Source organism: Chiroxiphia lanceolata, chromosome 3 (assembly GCF_009829145.1).
Source record: "Chiroxiphia lanceolata isolate bChiLan1 chromosome 3, bChiLan1.pri, whole genome shotgun sequence".
Classification (NCBI taxonomy): Eukaryota; Metazoa; Chordata; class Aves; order Passeriformes; family Pipridae; genus Chiroxiphia; species Chiroxiphia lanceolata.
This window is the reverse complement of record NC_045639.1, coordinates 62,020,263-62,037,949: the sequence shown is the minus strand read 5'-3', so window position 1 is coordinate 62,037,949 and position 17,687 is coordinate 62,020,263. Positions and strand designations below refer to the sequence as shown.

Genomic DNA, 17,687 nt, shown 5'->3' with positions numbered 1-17,687 from the left:
AGTTCCTTGCCCTTGCTGTTCACAATTGTCTGTGTCTGCCACAGCAGAAAACACCCTGACAGTATGGGTATTTTCTTATATGAGTGGTAAGGTACCTCAAGCATTTCACAAGCATGGGATCAGATTTCAAAGTTATCTTGATTATTTGGGAGACAATGAGAAAATCAACAAGGTGAATTGAATGGTGAATGCAACACACTGTGTGTGTATTGGAAAGGGAAGTCAAATATAAAACTACAGAATGGAGCAAGGGACTGGCTAATGACAACTGTGATTTTAACAGGTAACTCAATGCAAGTCAGCAACATGAGCGCAATAAAAACAAGAAAATACAGTTCGGATAGCAGGAAAAATGCACGTAGGATATGGGGGTACCTATACCACTCAGTTCAGCACTGAGACTTCTTCTACAAACTGTACCTGATTTGGGGCACTGCAACTTAAAATTCAACCTATGAGTTGGAAAGCGTTGAGAGGAAAATAATGACAATAAATTTAGAAAACATCAGCTACAAGATGATGAGTGAAAGAACTGGGTTTAACTCAACTATAAGAGAGACAATTGAGGACATGTGAGCTTCTCAATGGGAAAAAGACTGTTTTAAAAGGACAGAAGCATGAGTCCTATGAGTCCCTCAAAAGGAAATGGCTCAATCCACAGCAATGATTAGCCTAGTTAGGAAATACTAGAGGTAAGTATTAATAATACTTAGTAGTAGCACTCAGTTAGTAGTAATTAATACCCAGAAAATTGAGCTTTGGATCCCAAATTTTACTAACATGAATCTGAATTTTAGTTTTACTTAAGAGGAGCGAGGCACTGGAACACGCCACTGCAAGAGCAAAATTTTGTTCACTCCAAATGTTTAAAACACAATGAGGCAATCAATTGCCAGAAAGAGTCTATATTTTACGTATAATGTCCCATCTCAAAACACAGGAGGGATTAAATTGCCCCTAGGCTCCTTTAAGTGCTACTTCTAGGAATCTAATTTTTGAACTTGTTTATATTCACCCTCATTTCCTGATATTTGTCTTTTAGCCTAAAATAACCTCAGCAACAGACTCAGTACTGCACATTGCGTTTATCCAACCAAGAACTTGGGTACAAATTATACTTTTCACTTTGTATTTAAAAAAAAAAAATAAAAAAAAAATCAGTGACTCTAAAACCTGCATTCAGTGTTAGATTCAGCGGACATAAGCAGTCTGGACATTCCAACATATGTTCTTCTTTCTGAAGTAAGTAAAAAACTGAAAAATTTACTAGCTAATGTCAACTGAAATGTGTAAATAATATAGGTATACAGAAGTATTTGTTCAGAACATACACAGAAAGCTGTTGTTTCTTCTTGGATATTCTGGAATTTTATCTTTTCTATTTTTCTTATTCTTGTTACTTAGAAAATTGAACTTTTGGTGGTAATAATGCTAATATGGACCTGAATTTTATTTTTAAGGCTTTCTTAATAGAGCTCTAGTTTCACATGTCAGTTTATCGGAACTCAGTTTCAAAGCTCTGGGGAAAAACATTTTAGTATTTTCCATTTACCTATTTCCTCATTTACTCTTCAGTTAGCAGTGACTAAGAATAAAATCTTAATGAGAACATAAAATAATTTTCATTCTAAAATTGTTGCCAGTTTAATTCTGAATTGATGAACTGAGTGTAGAGTTATTTTCTGAAAACAGGATAGTTTTACATAAAACAAGCTGTTTCAACGTTCAACCATGCAAGGAGACAAAACTCATGCAGGAATGGATAATGAAGGACTGGGGTCCTCACCTAACACAGCTGTCGGCACAAGTGGATCATTGGGCACTGTAGAAAAACAAAGCCCATGAAGAAACACATTACCCTCAATTTGTGTATTTTTAAGAGTAAAAACAATGTACTTCAGAGTATAAGCAACTGATAACTAAACCCCATTCATTTTATTACAAGAGAAAAACAAAATGAATATGCAGTTCCAGAAAGCATCCTGAATAAAAGAGGAATGAAAGCCAGCGATTTTGGACTTCAGAAATGTAATAATAAGGGCAAAGAGATTCTTAGTGAAATGAAATAAAGAAGACATTACATGCAATTTAGTTTTTGAAAGGGCTCCTCCTTCACTATTGTTCTTTCACTTCACAATAAAGGTTCACTTTCATAGAACTGCTTCTTTCCTTTTAAACCCATTCTCTCATATAATACTTCAATAGCTCATCTCAAAATAAAATGGTATTTCTGTAAAATCTTCCAGGTAATTAAAAAAAATTTCATACATTTTCACAGTTAATAGCTTTTTTAATGTGTAATACCAAAGATACTGCTCTTAATGAGTATAGGAAAATCACAGATACACCGATACAGATGTCTGAATAAAATTCATAGAATTTCATTATCACAACTAGAGCCACGCACTAGACAAATGTGCTGGTTTGGACAGAAATGGTGGAATCCAGGATTTGGTTTTGTTCCAACCTGGAACACAAAATTAGAATATCAATTTCTCTGTGACAAAATTAAGCTCCAGTTCTCAAACAATCTGCCTAAATGTTTGTCACATAGCAGGAAACCCTGAAAGCTTGGAAGACTTGTCTCAGCACAGACAATGGTCAGGAGAAATGAATCCTCCAACACAGAAAAAAATCACATACCTAGGATGCTAGAAACCAGCAATGCCCAACTTCTTTGCCAACCAACCAGGACGGTTGTGGTGGCTGGAGCTCATGGGCTCTTGGCATTCACTCCATCTGGAAGGCTGCCTGAGTGCCTGGCAGTCCCAGCTCACTAATAGCCATGTAAATTCCTGATGAATTCTTTGCCTGGGATCCACCATCAAAGCCCATATCAAACTGTCTCTGCTCTTCCTGCCTCTACAAATTTCAATGCCAATAAGACATCAAACTTTGGAGATTTTTCAAACTGTTCCAGCCAAAACTGTGTAGAAAAACTACCAGGCTGATACTAAACTCCCATTTATAATTGGTTACGGGACACTTAAAATGTTAGCACTTTGCAGTTTGGTAAGCTTCAATAAATCCAGCAATAAACCCTCCTCCAAAATCCATTTACCTTACAACAACCAGGAAAGAACTTAAGAGTCTTAAGGGATGTATTTTGTTCATGCATGGTAAGCAGTATGGGAGGCAAGAGAAAAGAGATGCAGTGCCATTCCCAAAAGATTCCAATTCAGAAGCAGCTCAGACTGCTCAGATCTGTTTAAAGCCAAGCCACAAGTCCATGGAGCTGTGAGGAGGTCAGGTTCCCACCAGCTCCATGACAGAATTGCGTCCCCTTGGAAACTTATACACTATTTTGATATATTCAGAGTCTGCCAGTGGAGGATCTCGCTTTTGTGAAAGGTATAGTGTAGATGCTGGGAGGCAAGAGTGCTGGACAGTGGTAGCCATAACCCAGACACGTAGCAGACACCCAAACTGCCAGACAGTTGGCAAGTCTACAAAAAATGAATACAAATATAGAAAAAATTTGCAGATATATTAACAAGCTTGTTCGTAAACTTCACAAACAACAATGAAAATTGTCAGTGTTTCCTTCTGTTATAATGTTCTTACTGCCAAAAAACCAGTAGAAATTAATTTGGACCTCATATTATTATTCTATACATGGTTTACAGAGTAATATTTAACATGTTGCCATTAAATACCTTCATGAGGAAAAATTCAGTTTCAGATTTTAACTGAGATATTCTAGAAGTAGAATATTTTCCCTAAAACAAAAATTGTTGCATAGTGAAAGTACTTGCAGATATTTAATTAAATAATTGACCACATAACACTAAGGATAACATACAGACTGCCCTATTTAACCTTTGGCTTTCCCAGTGTTCCTGGAAAACCTGGAGCTTAAAACCATTTTTCTTATAAACTAGAATTGTTTTCTGTGTTTCTATATTCACCTACGCTACATAGAAGATATCACTGTCTACTTACATCTGGGGCTGAAGTTATGTGAGTCCATAAATGTGATTGAAAGGGGGTCCTCCGCATGCAGAGTGCTCTGGTCAGCGTAACTCCTATCCATTGCATTCACCATGTGGGTCATCTCCTGGCGGGTTGTTCCCATGGCATCCTTGCGCTTCTTTGCAAGTTTGCTGCCCAGCCAAGAAAAAAAACGCAAACGACCTTAATATTTGATGAGCGTTGATGTCTACAGTAATCATTATCTATAATCCTGAATGACTCAAAAGTTTGGCTGATTTCCTTGTGTACAACTTTTTCAGCATGTAATCGATAGACTATGCACCCTGCTATGAAACAGTGATGATCATATCTTTTCTGTACACACACAAATGCTGTAATGGAAACGCTTACTTCTGTACCCTGGTAATATTTTTTTTTCCTGTGGAGTAATTACACTAATATAAACAAATTAGAGAATATAATTACATTTTAACTGAAATGACAAATAAGAAGCATCTGTGCATGCAGTTTTATCAACCATCTCTGTTTAAATATCTGTTTTGATTTTATAAATGGATAATTCATTCCCCTTGCCTGCCTTGTTAGGAAAAAAATCATTTAACCTTCTAAATTACTTTGTTAGTAAAAAACCCAATGAAATAACAAAAGAAACATAATTATTCAATATACATTATTATTACCTTTTATGTTAAAGGTTGTTCTGCCCATTCAGTATACAAGATACAACATAATAGCACATTTTATTGCTGATACTGAACTTTGGTTCTTTGAAGAACAAAACCACCCTCATCATTTTACTTTTTCATCCAGTTTGGGAACATCACAATTTTGACATTAACAGTCTTACACTCTGAATGTATCACAATTAAAGAGCAACTTAATCTGTACAACTAAATCCCTCAAATTAACAGCCAATGCCCTTAAAGTGCACACCTCAGAAATACCTCTCAATTCTTCCCTTTTGATAAAGAACTGGAAGTGATTTGCACTGTCTCCAGAAGTCAAAAGGAAGCAAATAATATATTTTAATTATAACTTAAAGCCTACTACACTTAAAGCATGTATCTCAAGTAGCAAGGAGCATGCAGACTAGCATGAAGTGCACCTTGGTTCTGCAGGAACCAGTAACTTACATTAGACTATTCTGAAATCTCCCTGTTTTCATCTGAAGCTGTGACTGCAATATAATAGATAGCCAACCTGCTTATTTGGATAAATCTGACACCACATGGGAGAGACACAATCATCACATAAGGTACTGAGTACTTGAAAATGTATGTTTCACACACAGCTTAGCTTCCTAAGTTTCTTCTGCACAGAATGTCATGAAATACCCTGTTAATTGTTTAGACAGTGTTTATCTTACATTTCTCTTGACTTAAGAGGATTGCTTGCTCTTCCTCTATTCTCTGCCAACTTTTAATATTCCATGCACATTCTAACATCAGACAAGAACTATATTAGATATTTATTACATAGCAGAAGATTAGATATTATGAAGAAATTCTTTACTATAAGGCTGATAAGACAGTGGCACACATTGCCCGGAGAGGTTGTGGACTTCACCTCCCTGAATGTTTTCAAGACCAGGCTGGTGGGGCTCTGAATAACCTGGTCTGGTGGAAGGCATCCCTGGCAGGGGTATTGGAACTTGATGATCTCTAGGGTCCCTTCCAACCCAAACCATTCCATGACTCTATGAAGAATATTAGTGTAAACTAACCATCTATTTACTTGTTAAGTCTTGGGAACATCCACCAGAGAGGACCTACACTTCTCTCTAGGGCAAGAAGTACTTCATGCTTGTGCTTATCTAAGAAAATGTTACTTAGTTAACAGTCTTGGTTCATGACGAGGGAATACAATGTAGAATATGGATGGACAAAGCTCTCCTGCAAACAATAAAGATTCTTCCACCAATCAGACTCATCTCCTTATTTTGTCACACTTCCTCCCCCCCTTCTTTTTCCCATTTACAGGTGGAGTAGTTGGAAAATTACTACTCATTAACAGTCTCACTACAAAAATCCCAAAGGTGTTCTCTAAATCCATCATTTTTTCATCAAACTCTTGTGGTGTACATGAGGGTTCTGTATCAGTTGTTCAGTGAAAAATAAAAAATTTGTTAAATGTCCCCCATAAAATGCTTTATTTTATACAATTACTCCACACCTTCCTATTACCTTAAGAGAAACTGACTTAAATTATATTCTGGTTGAAAAATGAAGACCATAAGAACTTCCAAATTTGAAACTGCTTGAGCTTTATAATTCTTTCAAAATACTATCAAAGCTTTCTCAAAACTAGCATTTCTAGTTCAAACTGGTTTTTTTAAGTTTCAAAGCCTTTCAAATAGTCTCTATACACTGAAGATCACCTTTTTCTAATGTCACCTCAGAAATGGAACAAAAAGACTATTACATCTCATCTCTCAGCGACATTAAGCTTTTCTTTGAAGCATCACTTTGTAACAAAACCTGCTAGCTATGATAAATAAATCAACGGCTATTACGGCTTTCATGTTATTAGCTTATTACAGTAGCTACTTTCTAATTCTTATGCTCTGCTTCAACGCCTAAAATGGCCTATTGTGTTGTAGCACTGTAACTGCTTCCCAAAACTGCTGGGAAATGGGAGCACAGCTTTATTGTTCAACAGCTCCTGGTGCCCTTGGAGTTTGATGACTTCTTTTGCCTTTCATTTCCTTTTTTGTCCCTCCCTCCCTCAGCTAAAGGCACATGAAATCTGTACTTCATGACAGTTAAGCAAATCATTAGGTTAAAGAACTTGAGGCTGACAGAAAGTGTAAATGATTCTCATTATCTGCTAAAGGATCCAGTTGGATCCTGCATAGGTGGGTGCTACAGTGGTTGGAGGGGAAAAGTGCTTCATCATAGGATGAAACTGTGTGGATAATTATCTTGAGTTGAAGCAATTGTTATTTAACAAGGAAATTATAATTTGTCACAATAAACCAGAGAATGGCAGCTGGCTAAGCCACTTTAGCTTTTTTTAAAATTATTATAATTTTAAAGTTTGTTTAAAGAAGTCAATTAATCTGCTTAAAATTGTGGAAGAGTGCCACTATTGGATACCACCAGTTCATCAAAGCACTTGAATGCATTCTTAGAACCCCTCTGAATTCAATGGCTTTATGCATTTATTTAAAATGAAGAATGCATGTAACTGCTTTGCTCAATCACAGACAAAACCATTGCAATCCTCGCAAAAACTCATATGGTAAATATGTATAGAAAAAGTCAATTTTGCTTCAATGAAGTACAGTTTTATACAAACCAATGTCAAAAATAAGATCCACACTTTAAAATATGTATGCAAATCACCTCAAAAGTGATAGATGCAGATCATGACCTATTTATAAAGGTTTGGCATCTCCCTACAACCTGCATAGGAAAAGTGGTGCACAAGATCACTGCTGAACTGATACGTTGAGAAAGTAGAATTTGTGATTTACAAGCACAGTTCTCTGGCTAGGAAATGGGAAAGGAAGTTTTTTCCTTAGTGTGACGTGTTGCTGTGAATCATAATGCAAATTAAATTATGATTACAATAAACTAAAATAGTATTGGGAAAAACTGTAGAAAAAAGCTATAGTCTCAATATACAGTCAGAAATACAATATCCCTTTAAAAAAAACAAACAGAGCAAGAATGACAGGAACAATGATACAAGCAATTTTTCAAGCCTGAGAACAATGAAAGGTAACTATCAAAAAAACTTAAAAAAAAAATATAGAGACTGTTTTTATTTTTTAAAAAGGGATACTGCATCTTTAAAACACGTAAAATAGTAATTCACCCGTATTCTACTTACAGATAGTAGGAGTAAGAATAGTAGCTCCTCCTGGCAAGCAAATCACAGACAGTGGAAAAAGAGAAGCAATGGTGAATGAAAAGCATGACTCTGTCACATTCAATAAAGCAGAGAAATGTGCGTTTAAAAAAAAAAAGTTGAAAAATTCATGTTTCTTTGGTTAGCATTTCAACTTGCTCATGCACAAACTAGCCTTACTTTGCCATGCAATTAAAAAAAAAACCAACAAAAAAACCACTAGCATATAAAAATGATTTTTTAGAGAGATCATTTGAGAAAATTACATGCTGAGATTTCACTTATTGCCAAAAATTTGAAAATTAAATGGATTGTGTAATTTCAACATGCAGTTCAGCATAATATAATGATTACCGCCTAGATGTCATGACAAATGAACAGCTGTGTACAAATCTTGTGCAGTAGATATGCTTTTTACTTTTCAGTCAGAAAAAATAAAGGTTCCATTAATAAATACATTTAATCAGAAAACAATTTCATGTAATTCATTTTAACATCTTTATCAGTACACAGGTGTATACATATATGTTTGTATGCGTACTATGTGTAGCTATATGAGTACACACATTGTAAAGAATGCACGTTTACAACAGACATGTGTATACTGACATATATACCACACATTTCCTGAATGCAAACATATGTTTTCTATTTTAAAATCTTAAAATTGGAAATGCTGATGTAGTCATGCTAAGCATTAAAAACATGGAAGGTAAACAAATGGAAGGAAATGAAGAACATTTGAAAATAGTCCAACAATGACTTTGAAAATAAAAATGGCATTGCTTGTTAAAGATGCAGTATCCCTTTTCTTAGCTGGTTTGATTACTCCAGTAAAAGTCTGTAAAAGCTGTTAAGAGCTTCATTCAGGAAAACTTCAAACCAATTTGTACAAAATGATCAGGCAAAGCCTAAAACATCTCAAGCTCATGAACAAAACTGCTTAGTACTCCATTTTCCAATAAAATGTAATGCTGCATTTAATCAGTTTGAGATAGTGCTGGCTGTGCATACAACTTAATAAACCAATGAAAATGCAGAAACCATTGTTTTATTGACTTTTTCATCTAATAAGCTGTGGTCAATTCAGGTATCAAAAGGGATACTACATAATGGATCACTGAATAGGTACACTACAGAGGATGATTTGACGGATCAGTTTTCAGTCCCACCACAGCTAAGTGAAGTGTGTTTTTGTTTGTGTGAATGTGTCAGAGTTTTTACAGCTGTTCCTGCCTTCATGATGTGAATTGCCCTGATTCACTAAATGGACTGAATTAACTCAGGAACACAAAGTTTGTCTATGGTTCTTGTAAGAGACCTTGACTAAAGCTGGTATTAAAAAAAGTGCCCATTTTCCCTAAGGGAAGAAGGGGAGAAGAATGGCACACCTATAACATACACAGTAGACAACCAATTAAACTATCATGATGAAAAATTGTCAATCATTAAAGATTCATTAAGCAGGTTAATTTCTCACCTATTTTGAATACAAAATAGTACAGGAGTTTAGAAATATTATGTGCTTTAGAATGATGATTGCTCCTAAGAGGATACTGCCTTCACAGGTTCAGAGGAGGGAAGGGGGGAAAAGGGGAAAACTTTAAAATATCACTTCATGGACATAATTAACTTATTTCCATAAAAAAATTCAATAGTGAAAGGACTCGGAATGCAAGAGGTAAAAAGGATAGGAAAAAAGAACACATGGAATTTTTTTGTTTGTTTGTTACCTGCAAAACTAGTCAATCCCCATCTGCAAGTGACTGACACTATATAGTGTTAGACAATCTCTCTCTCTCTTACACACACATGCACACACACTGAGTTTTCAATTAAACATAAGGGGACCACTGTAACACGCACTAGACGATACTCCCCAGCACATACCTTGCTATAAAACTGCAAAATAGAGATTGCCTCCTAGAAGCTGAAAAACAACTTCGTTTTTGTTTTTCAGAAGTTGTGTAAATAAAGAAAACTTGCTGACTGTATGTTTTTTTGCACATGATGAGTTGGACCTTTTGCATATGTGTTAACTCTCAACCACAGAGGTAAACAACAGAGAAAAGTAAAAGCACTTTTGGGAAAAATCACATATGTAGCTAACTAACACAGAACACTATAAGCATACCTAATGTTTCTAATGCAGACGTTTCTTCTCCAAGTTATATATCTCCAGGGATAATTGTAAAAAGGCAATAAATTAAAAAAATCTAATGCAAACCAGTAGTTATAACACATAGAATGATCTTAGGTACAATTTTAATCTTTTTCTTAATCTTTAAAAATAATACCAAGCTGCATTTCAGAGGAATATGTGCAACATTTACAAAAATACTTTTCATGACGACTTCTGCAAAAGGCAAGGGCACACAACGCACACACCATGGGGAGGCAAAGGGCTTGTTCTATCCAAGAGAAATCAGCTTGTGGCACATGAAGAGGACCCACCAGAGAGGGAATGCACAGAGAGGAACTAGTTTCTATACCATAACTACAGATTTATAGGACATATTATGGACTTTTATGCCAGGTTAAAAGAGTTGCAACTACTGAGAAGGCTAGACTTTGAAACACTGACCAAGCAATAGGATCGCATAAGTTACTACAGGTAGGATTGGGATGCAGGGTTAGCGCTGTACAACGCCAGAAGATGGCGATATTGCTCACTTTCTAAGAAAGCACTGGGAAAAAATTAAAATTCGAATTAATACACTTTTAAACAATTTCATGCACTAGGGACTCACTAGATAATTTTACAGTGATGTAGTATGACTTTTAAGAAAAACCTTCACGTTTATAAAAGCATAAATAGAGGTATAAAATTACATTATTTTGCAAGTTGTGTAACATACAGATACAAATAACTTATTAGAGCCGCATATAGAAAATCATATTCATTATGTGATTAAAACATGAAAAGTGCAGTAAGTTATTATTTTTTCTTTGCTTTAAAAAATAAAAAAGGCTCCATGAATTTTAATTCCACCCACTTTAATATTCTCTACATTCCTCCAACTCCAACTTAAAACTACTTGGAAATAAAAAAGTATGAGAAAATGTATAGCTATTGGATCCCAAATATAAAGAACTCCTCTCTTTAAATACATCCTAAGAATCACAGCAAAACCAAAAGGAAACACAAAGAACTCATCCAAAATCGGATGTGACCTACTGGTCCTAAAACCTTTTTTTTTTTTTTATAAAGACCTGTAAAAAACACTCATTTAGTTATTATTTGATATGGACAAAAAAAGACCGATCAGCACAGACCATTTTCTTACCTTTTTTTGACTATCAATATGACAACAAGGAGAAGTAGGATGAATACCAGAATTCCAGCACTTATTCCTGCTATTTTCACCACCCGATCTGTTTGTTTAGCTGGATCTGGAATCACTTCAGGTTCTTCTGTTGCTGCTGCTAAATGAATCAATAAAAGAAATTACTTAAATGTATAAGCACTAGAGACAAGAAAATAATTGTTGGTGATAATTTTCAAATATGTGTGTGTCTTAATACAGTAGTTAAAATATAGATACATGCATCATGTGTTTAAACATCTATATATGTGTACATAGACACACCATAAATTTCAATATATATGCCATACATTTGCAACACCAAATATACAAGCAGTGTTTATTAAACACTCTTTTCCAAGCCACAGTCTGCACCCTAAACTGTAGCACTTCTCCCCTTCACCCAGTTCCAGTCCACCTTTGTGTATTAATTCAGCTTGCAGCATCTGGTCTGAGATCTGCATGCTACTGGGAATTTTAATTCTCTAAATAAGGTCATCCACAAAGCCAAGACTAAAGTCAGCAGTAGTTTTATTTCTGTTTATAGACCCTGAAAAAAACCCCACAAACTGCTGTTCTACCGAGAGTTGAAACCATTCCATAACACAGCTGAGTGGGCTGAGGCTACAGGTTACAGCAGAGAAAAAACCAGAATATAAATGAAAGTGCACAGCCATTCAGTCTGCACCTCTTTGCATAACAGCCTGGTATACAAAAGATCAGGAACATAGTCTTTTCCACCTTGATAAAAATATAAAAAAATATAAATCAGTTTCAGCCAAGGGTAAAATCCCGTGAGATGTTTACTTGTGGAACAGGAAATGGCTCCTGTTCTCTAGTTCTTACTTTCTAAGGCTGTGGCCTTTTGTCTACTCACAGGCATGAAATGGTATGTGTGCTTGCTCTCCCTCTGACCCTTCTCTCACTCTCCACCCAGCATGCAGCAGATGCCACTTAACCTCTCCACTCACAGCAGCTGCATGTGGAATAGGTACAAACTGTTGGTATCACTGTGTCTGTGGCATTACACAGAAAATGTCCTTTACTCTGAAACTAGGACGCTTCTCAACAGATCACCAAAAGAAGCAGAATGAAAAATGAGGTGAAATAGTATACTACTGCTCTGCTGAAAAACTGCTCCATAGCCCTTTCAGAAAACCAGTGTAGTCAGTACCAGGGAAATTGCTATCTAATACTTTCTGGTTTTAACCATGTTACTTAGACTGTTTCTGTTCAGGTTCCATGCACAGGACCTGTATTAACTTCTGAGGGAAGGATTATGCTGTCATTTAAAATCAGTCTTTATTACTTGTTTCTGTAACTTTCATCTCAGCCGTATCTGAACCACTTACAACTTACCCTCAGATCAACCTTCTGAGTTAGGAACATGCTCTCTTCCAGACACCCATGCAAGAGCTAGACAGACAGTAAGAGATCTGGCAGTGCTTTAATCATAAAACTTAATCATCATCATAAGACTTCATCATTATAATCGTCTCTCTCACCTACAGCTTGAACTCTATCTGCTAAGAAATACTAAATGCTTCCTCCTCTGTGTAAATACATGCCTGCATGCACACTTGCATACATAACCTGTGTGGACTCAATTCTACATATTTTGTTTGTATTATGTGTTTGTTGAGGTGTCTCGGGTAAGAGTCAGGATCGCGTAAGTGGCGTGTGAATATGTAGCTGCATACACACAACACATACACACAAACTAAAATTAATGTTAGATATGCATAGGATGCTGTCTAACAGAGGAAATGAGGGGCATGACTTTTGAGGTGGAACTGGAAGATGAAGGTATTCAACATTCTCAGTGCTTAAAATGAATCACCTCCCAGTCCAATATTAGCTGGGCTGGATGTGACAAATGCAAATCAACATTTGAGAAGCAGTAGAGCCAAAAGGCCAATCAGAAGAGTCAAAAGACCAATCAAAGCTAAATATAAATGGCGTTATATGCCAATGGGGAAAAAAAGTCACGTTTGCTGTAAGGGCTACGGAGAAATAGCAAGGACTTGGGAAGGGTAAAGAGGGAGCATGCAGGAGTGGGATAGTCACTCTGTCTGGAATTGCAAATGTGAGCACAGCTGGGCAAAGGTAAGACCTAGCAAAGGTAAGAACTACTCAAGCTGCAAAATAACTAAGGCTGGAGCAAGAGATTTAGCTGTATGGATGGAAATTTAAGGCCAGGTCTTTGAGAGATTTCAAATTATGAACCAGAGGGATTATATGTGACCTGAAGTTATACTTTAAAACTTGAAGGCTCAAAAATGCATCCAGCAGTACAGCCTTGATCAGGACAGTGGTATTTTCACAGGAGTATTAGTGATGAGAGAGTAGAGGGGAAAAAATAACAGACCCATTTCACACCTCTCAGAAGAAAGATAGGACCCTTATAACTTGATAGAGCAAGCTTCAATATAGGTGCTTCTCATAGTCATGTTTAAAATTATTGCATGGTCACATACAATGTTATTTCATTCAGAAAAGTTACTTTAGAGAAAGAACAACAGACATCTCAGAAAAACTGAAGAAAAGGTTATTGAGGAAGTTTACTTATTTGGTTAACTTAAGCACAGGTGTTTTATTATACAGTGTGTAAGCAATGACTGGGTTTGGATCATGAATGACTTCAAAATGAAGTTCTCTATCAAGTTTGTAGAACAACAGTGGAAAGCCAGGGGGATATCAACTACTTGCCCATTTGTTCCGGTTTCCTTACATTAAAGGGTTTGAAGTAAGAGACAGTAATTAATTCCATGAACTTTAAGGCTGCTTATGAGATAAAGTTTGTGCCCACTAGAAATGTACCACAGAGTTCTAAATTAATTGAGAAAAATTATATTGAATAGTTATAGACTAAGCAAGTGTATAACCAGTGAATGAGCCTGCTATATCCAAAATGCTAAAATCTACTGGCAGAACAATACCTCTCTCCCCAATATCAACTGAAAGATTGCTTTGTACTTAAATGAAACCAGGCTTATTATATGCATGTTTCCAGCAACAGACAATATATGCATTCTCTAGACTAAATGTTACATTTGGGGACTATATGAAAGCAATCATAGATATAAATCACACTGTAATCTATGCCTTATGTGTATGGGCATTGCATGCAATGGAGTATATTATTTTGAGGAAGCTATTGAATGTAACATCATTTAATGGAACTTACAAATTTGAAAGTATTTCATATTACTTGTGTTTTAACTGTGACAGCTCAAAGCGTATTGCAATAAGCATGCGCGAACTTACACATGCACAGACAAAGGACAAAATCAGAGAAAACTTGTGCCTATGTGTTAAACCTACATATACGAATGAGTGTCTCCTGGCTGCTGACTGCAGAAGGACTACAGCAGCAAGAGAACTTCTGCTTACTCTGAGAATTTGCTTTCTGTACCCTCTACAAGATTACGGGGATTTAGTTCTCTGAAGTGGCTCTTCTGTAGGCTGAACTGCTTTTGTCAAACAAAGTAACTCAACTAACCAAGGCTTCATCAAGGACAAATCTTGCCTAACCAACCCAGCAGCTTTCTATGATGGTGTGACTACATCAGTGGACAAGGGAAGAATTACAGATGTCATCTGTCTGTAAGCCTTTGACATGGTCCACGACAACATCCTAACACATCTCTAAATTGGAGAGATACAGTAATTAAAAATGGAATTATTTAGATAACTGGAGTTAACTAGTGTATATTTCTAAACAAGGCAAAAATGGTCTAAAAATTATTTAAGTTACAAAGACATCTGCTTTACTAACTTCTAATGTTCATTTTTAGTAATGTAGTCCTGCAATCCTCTCTTACATATTGAACAGCAGACTGTATTCAAAGGTAATTTACAGAAAGATGGTCATATAAAAATGCATGCTCTCTTTGCTATTAATTCCTTTGGCCAACCTTACTCTAATAGACCTTAAATTAATATCTTTGCCTTGCACATTACTGTTTTTCACAATTTGATCCTATAAGTCTGAGATAATCCTGCAGTTTCAACCAGTGCAAACTCATCTTCCATAAAATTTGCTAGAGTTTCTCCTCTGAAACAGAGCGTTAGCTACATTTTTTTCCCCTGTACAAAAATGGCTGCCTAAAGTGAAGATTTATGAGATAGACTGGGAAGAGAACAACTTCTCTACTTGCCTTTCTTCTGAACTAATGAACAGTAACAGCAATCACATTCCACAGTTCCATTCACAAAGTTCATAAAATAACTTGATCCAGTGATGTGTGATTACATAGCCAGTAATAGTCACCATATAAGAAGTCATTCTACTTGTTTTCATAGATACTAAAGGAGAATATTCAGTCAGTTGCATGAAGCTCAACTGTGAACAGGACTAAATCAGACTAGCATCGCTAACTCTCTCAGGGACAGTAAAATTCTAAACAGTTGATGAGGTACAGTTCATCTCACAATTTCCTGATGTACTTGATTTCTCTAATTTTTTTTAACATATTTTTAATTAATCACACCAAAAAATCCAATACCCACTTCTAAAACTGAGCATATGCATAGTATTTACACTTAATTCTTGATGTATACTGTTGCATAAGGAATCCAGTCACAGCATATATTGCTTTCCTGTCTTCTCCTTCCTTCTGTGGTTCAGAATTTACACACAGCCTTGCAAAATTGTCAGAGAATTTATGACACTCAGCACAAAATCTATTCACCTATCCCTTCCTCAGGAGATGGTGGAGGAATCAAGATAATGATATTCTACTCATTCACCCAAACACAATTATTCAAGCAGAAAATTCTGGTAGGGTTTTGCAGAGCTGCTTGCATGGTACCACTTAAAGAACAGCCAGCCTTCTAAAAGACAGCTTTAAATCAGAGGTTTCGAACAAGGTTTTTATACTTAACTTCTCACCATACCATTCGACTCTCTTAGCATTCACAGCATTTTATGCTGGGTTTCCTTTGTGTGAGCAAGAGAAGAAACTCAGTTTTATGCATGATTAAAGCTGCTATTTTATTACACTGCATTTTCTTTGAATGTTAATTTCTGTTTATGGCAGATCTTTGAATTCTCACAAACTGGTGTTATTGCTGCGTAGCTTGATATTCAAAATAGCTCTGCTCAAGATAATCAGTTCTGCACTTTTGTTACGTGGCATTCAAAAACTTTTAATTAAAACTAGGAATGACATCTGAATGAGTTCAACAAGGTAACATCAGGATAACATCATCAAATTACACTGGAGGCAGCTCTGAAGATATGTCAGTCTACCACCTGAGAAAAGGGCTCGTTGAGAAACTGAGATCCTCTGACAAATATTTTCTTTGAGACTGGCCTGCCCTGTGTAATCATCTGCCCAGAAAGATCGTTGTGCCTCAATCGGTTTTGTCTTCTTACTGCTTTGCTACAATGATAATCTTTGTGCAGTTAAGGAAATTTTTAGAAGTCTGAAATTTAATTAGTAAATTCAAGTTCAGTGAGAGAAGATCTGTAACCACTTTTAACTTAATTATATTTAAAAGCCTCAGCTGATTCCATTTGATGAAAATATTTGAATGTACTTTTGCAGGGATCAGAAGATGGGATGTGCAACTTTTTCTAGCAAACTACACACATTATTCATGAGGTCTTACAGATATCCTCACGTGAGTCAGTTTGGTACACCAGTTCTCTCTCTTTAAGATTTTTTTTTTCTCAGGTCGAAACCTGAAGATACATTTACAGGGAAAGGAATCTCTACAATTCTCCCTTTCCTACATCTTCTAAAGAGTTTCTGTCTTGGAGAACAGCTTCTGGGAGATGAAGGCATGCCAGAAATTAATGGGGGTTTGGATCCATCTAAGCTGTTGCTTCCAAGACTCTAAATTACAGATTTCTGGGGGAACATTATTAAAAAGAAAAATTGTATTTCACTATGAAGAGAAAGTGTGATTCGCTGAGCTGTGCTCTGAAGTGTCAGGTTCATCCTTGTCACCATGGTAACCAGGTCCATGGCTGTCCCAAGTAAGAGAGTTTAACAGGCTCTGCTTGTGAAAAGGGGGATGCCAGGCACCACCAGCCTCTTCTCTGAACTCGTTCTGAAAGAGGAGAGTAGTGACATGATGCTTAGATAAATCTGCTGCCTTACTTCGTGTTGCAACATACCGTGCCCAACTTGTCCTCATGCATGTCCCTCACTGGAGAAAAGGGGAGGTGTTATAGATGCTATCAGTTGAGCCTAACAGAAGGAGTCCTCAAGGTCCCAAAGATTTGTGATATTAAAAGTTAAGCCTTTGTATGAACGAAGTTATATACAACAACTGTTCTCTACATAAAAGGTCACTGTTGCAGAAATTGATAGAGCCACTGTTTCATGGGTCCCTGCAGTTCCTTCTGATAGCTTACACGCAAAAATGAAGTTAATACAGCTTCAGGTCAACCTGTAGTCAGTCAGATTTGGGATAGTATAAGGAGCTGTAGAAGTTAAGCACAGGGACTCCCACAGGTGGCTATGTACATAAATATGGTACCAAGTAAACAGATTTACCACCTGCTTACACATCCTGCTTTCAGATAATACAGAAAAATAGCCTGAGCTTATGCTACTGATATTTTTTAAATGACAAACATGCAGT

At 36.3% G+C, this 17,687-nt stretch overlaps 1 protein-coding gene across 15 annotated transcripts in view; it reads right to left on the bottom strand.

Moving 5' to 3' along the window:
- PTPRK (protein tyrosine phosphatase receptor type K) overlaps nucleotides 1-17,687 on the bottom strand; it is a 391,962-nt gene that overhangs the window by 26,032 nt on the left and 348,243 nt on the right. For 3 of the 15 annotated variants that reach the window (XM_032681692.1, XM_032681696.1, XM_032681695.1), the window contains exons 14-16: nucleotides 11,073-11,211; nucleotides 3,943-4,112; nucleotides 1,787-1,822 (exon numbers count right to left, since the gene is read on the bottom strand). In XM_032681692.1, the coding sequence (XP_032537583.1) occupies nucleotides 1,787-1,822; nucleotides 3,943-4,112; nucleotides 11,073-11,211 (345 nt within the window). Of the gene's footprint in view, nucleotides 1-1,786; nucleotides 1,823-3,942; nucleotides 4,113-7,767; nucleotides 7,798-9,919; nucleotides 9,962-11,072; nucleotides 11,212-17,687 lie in introns of all 15 variants that reach the window. The other 12 variants (XM_032681694.1, XM_032681708.1, XM_032681697.1 and 9 more) reach the window with 7 other exon arrangements.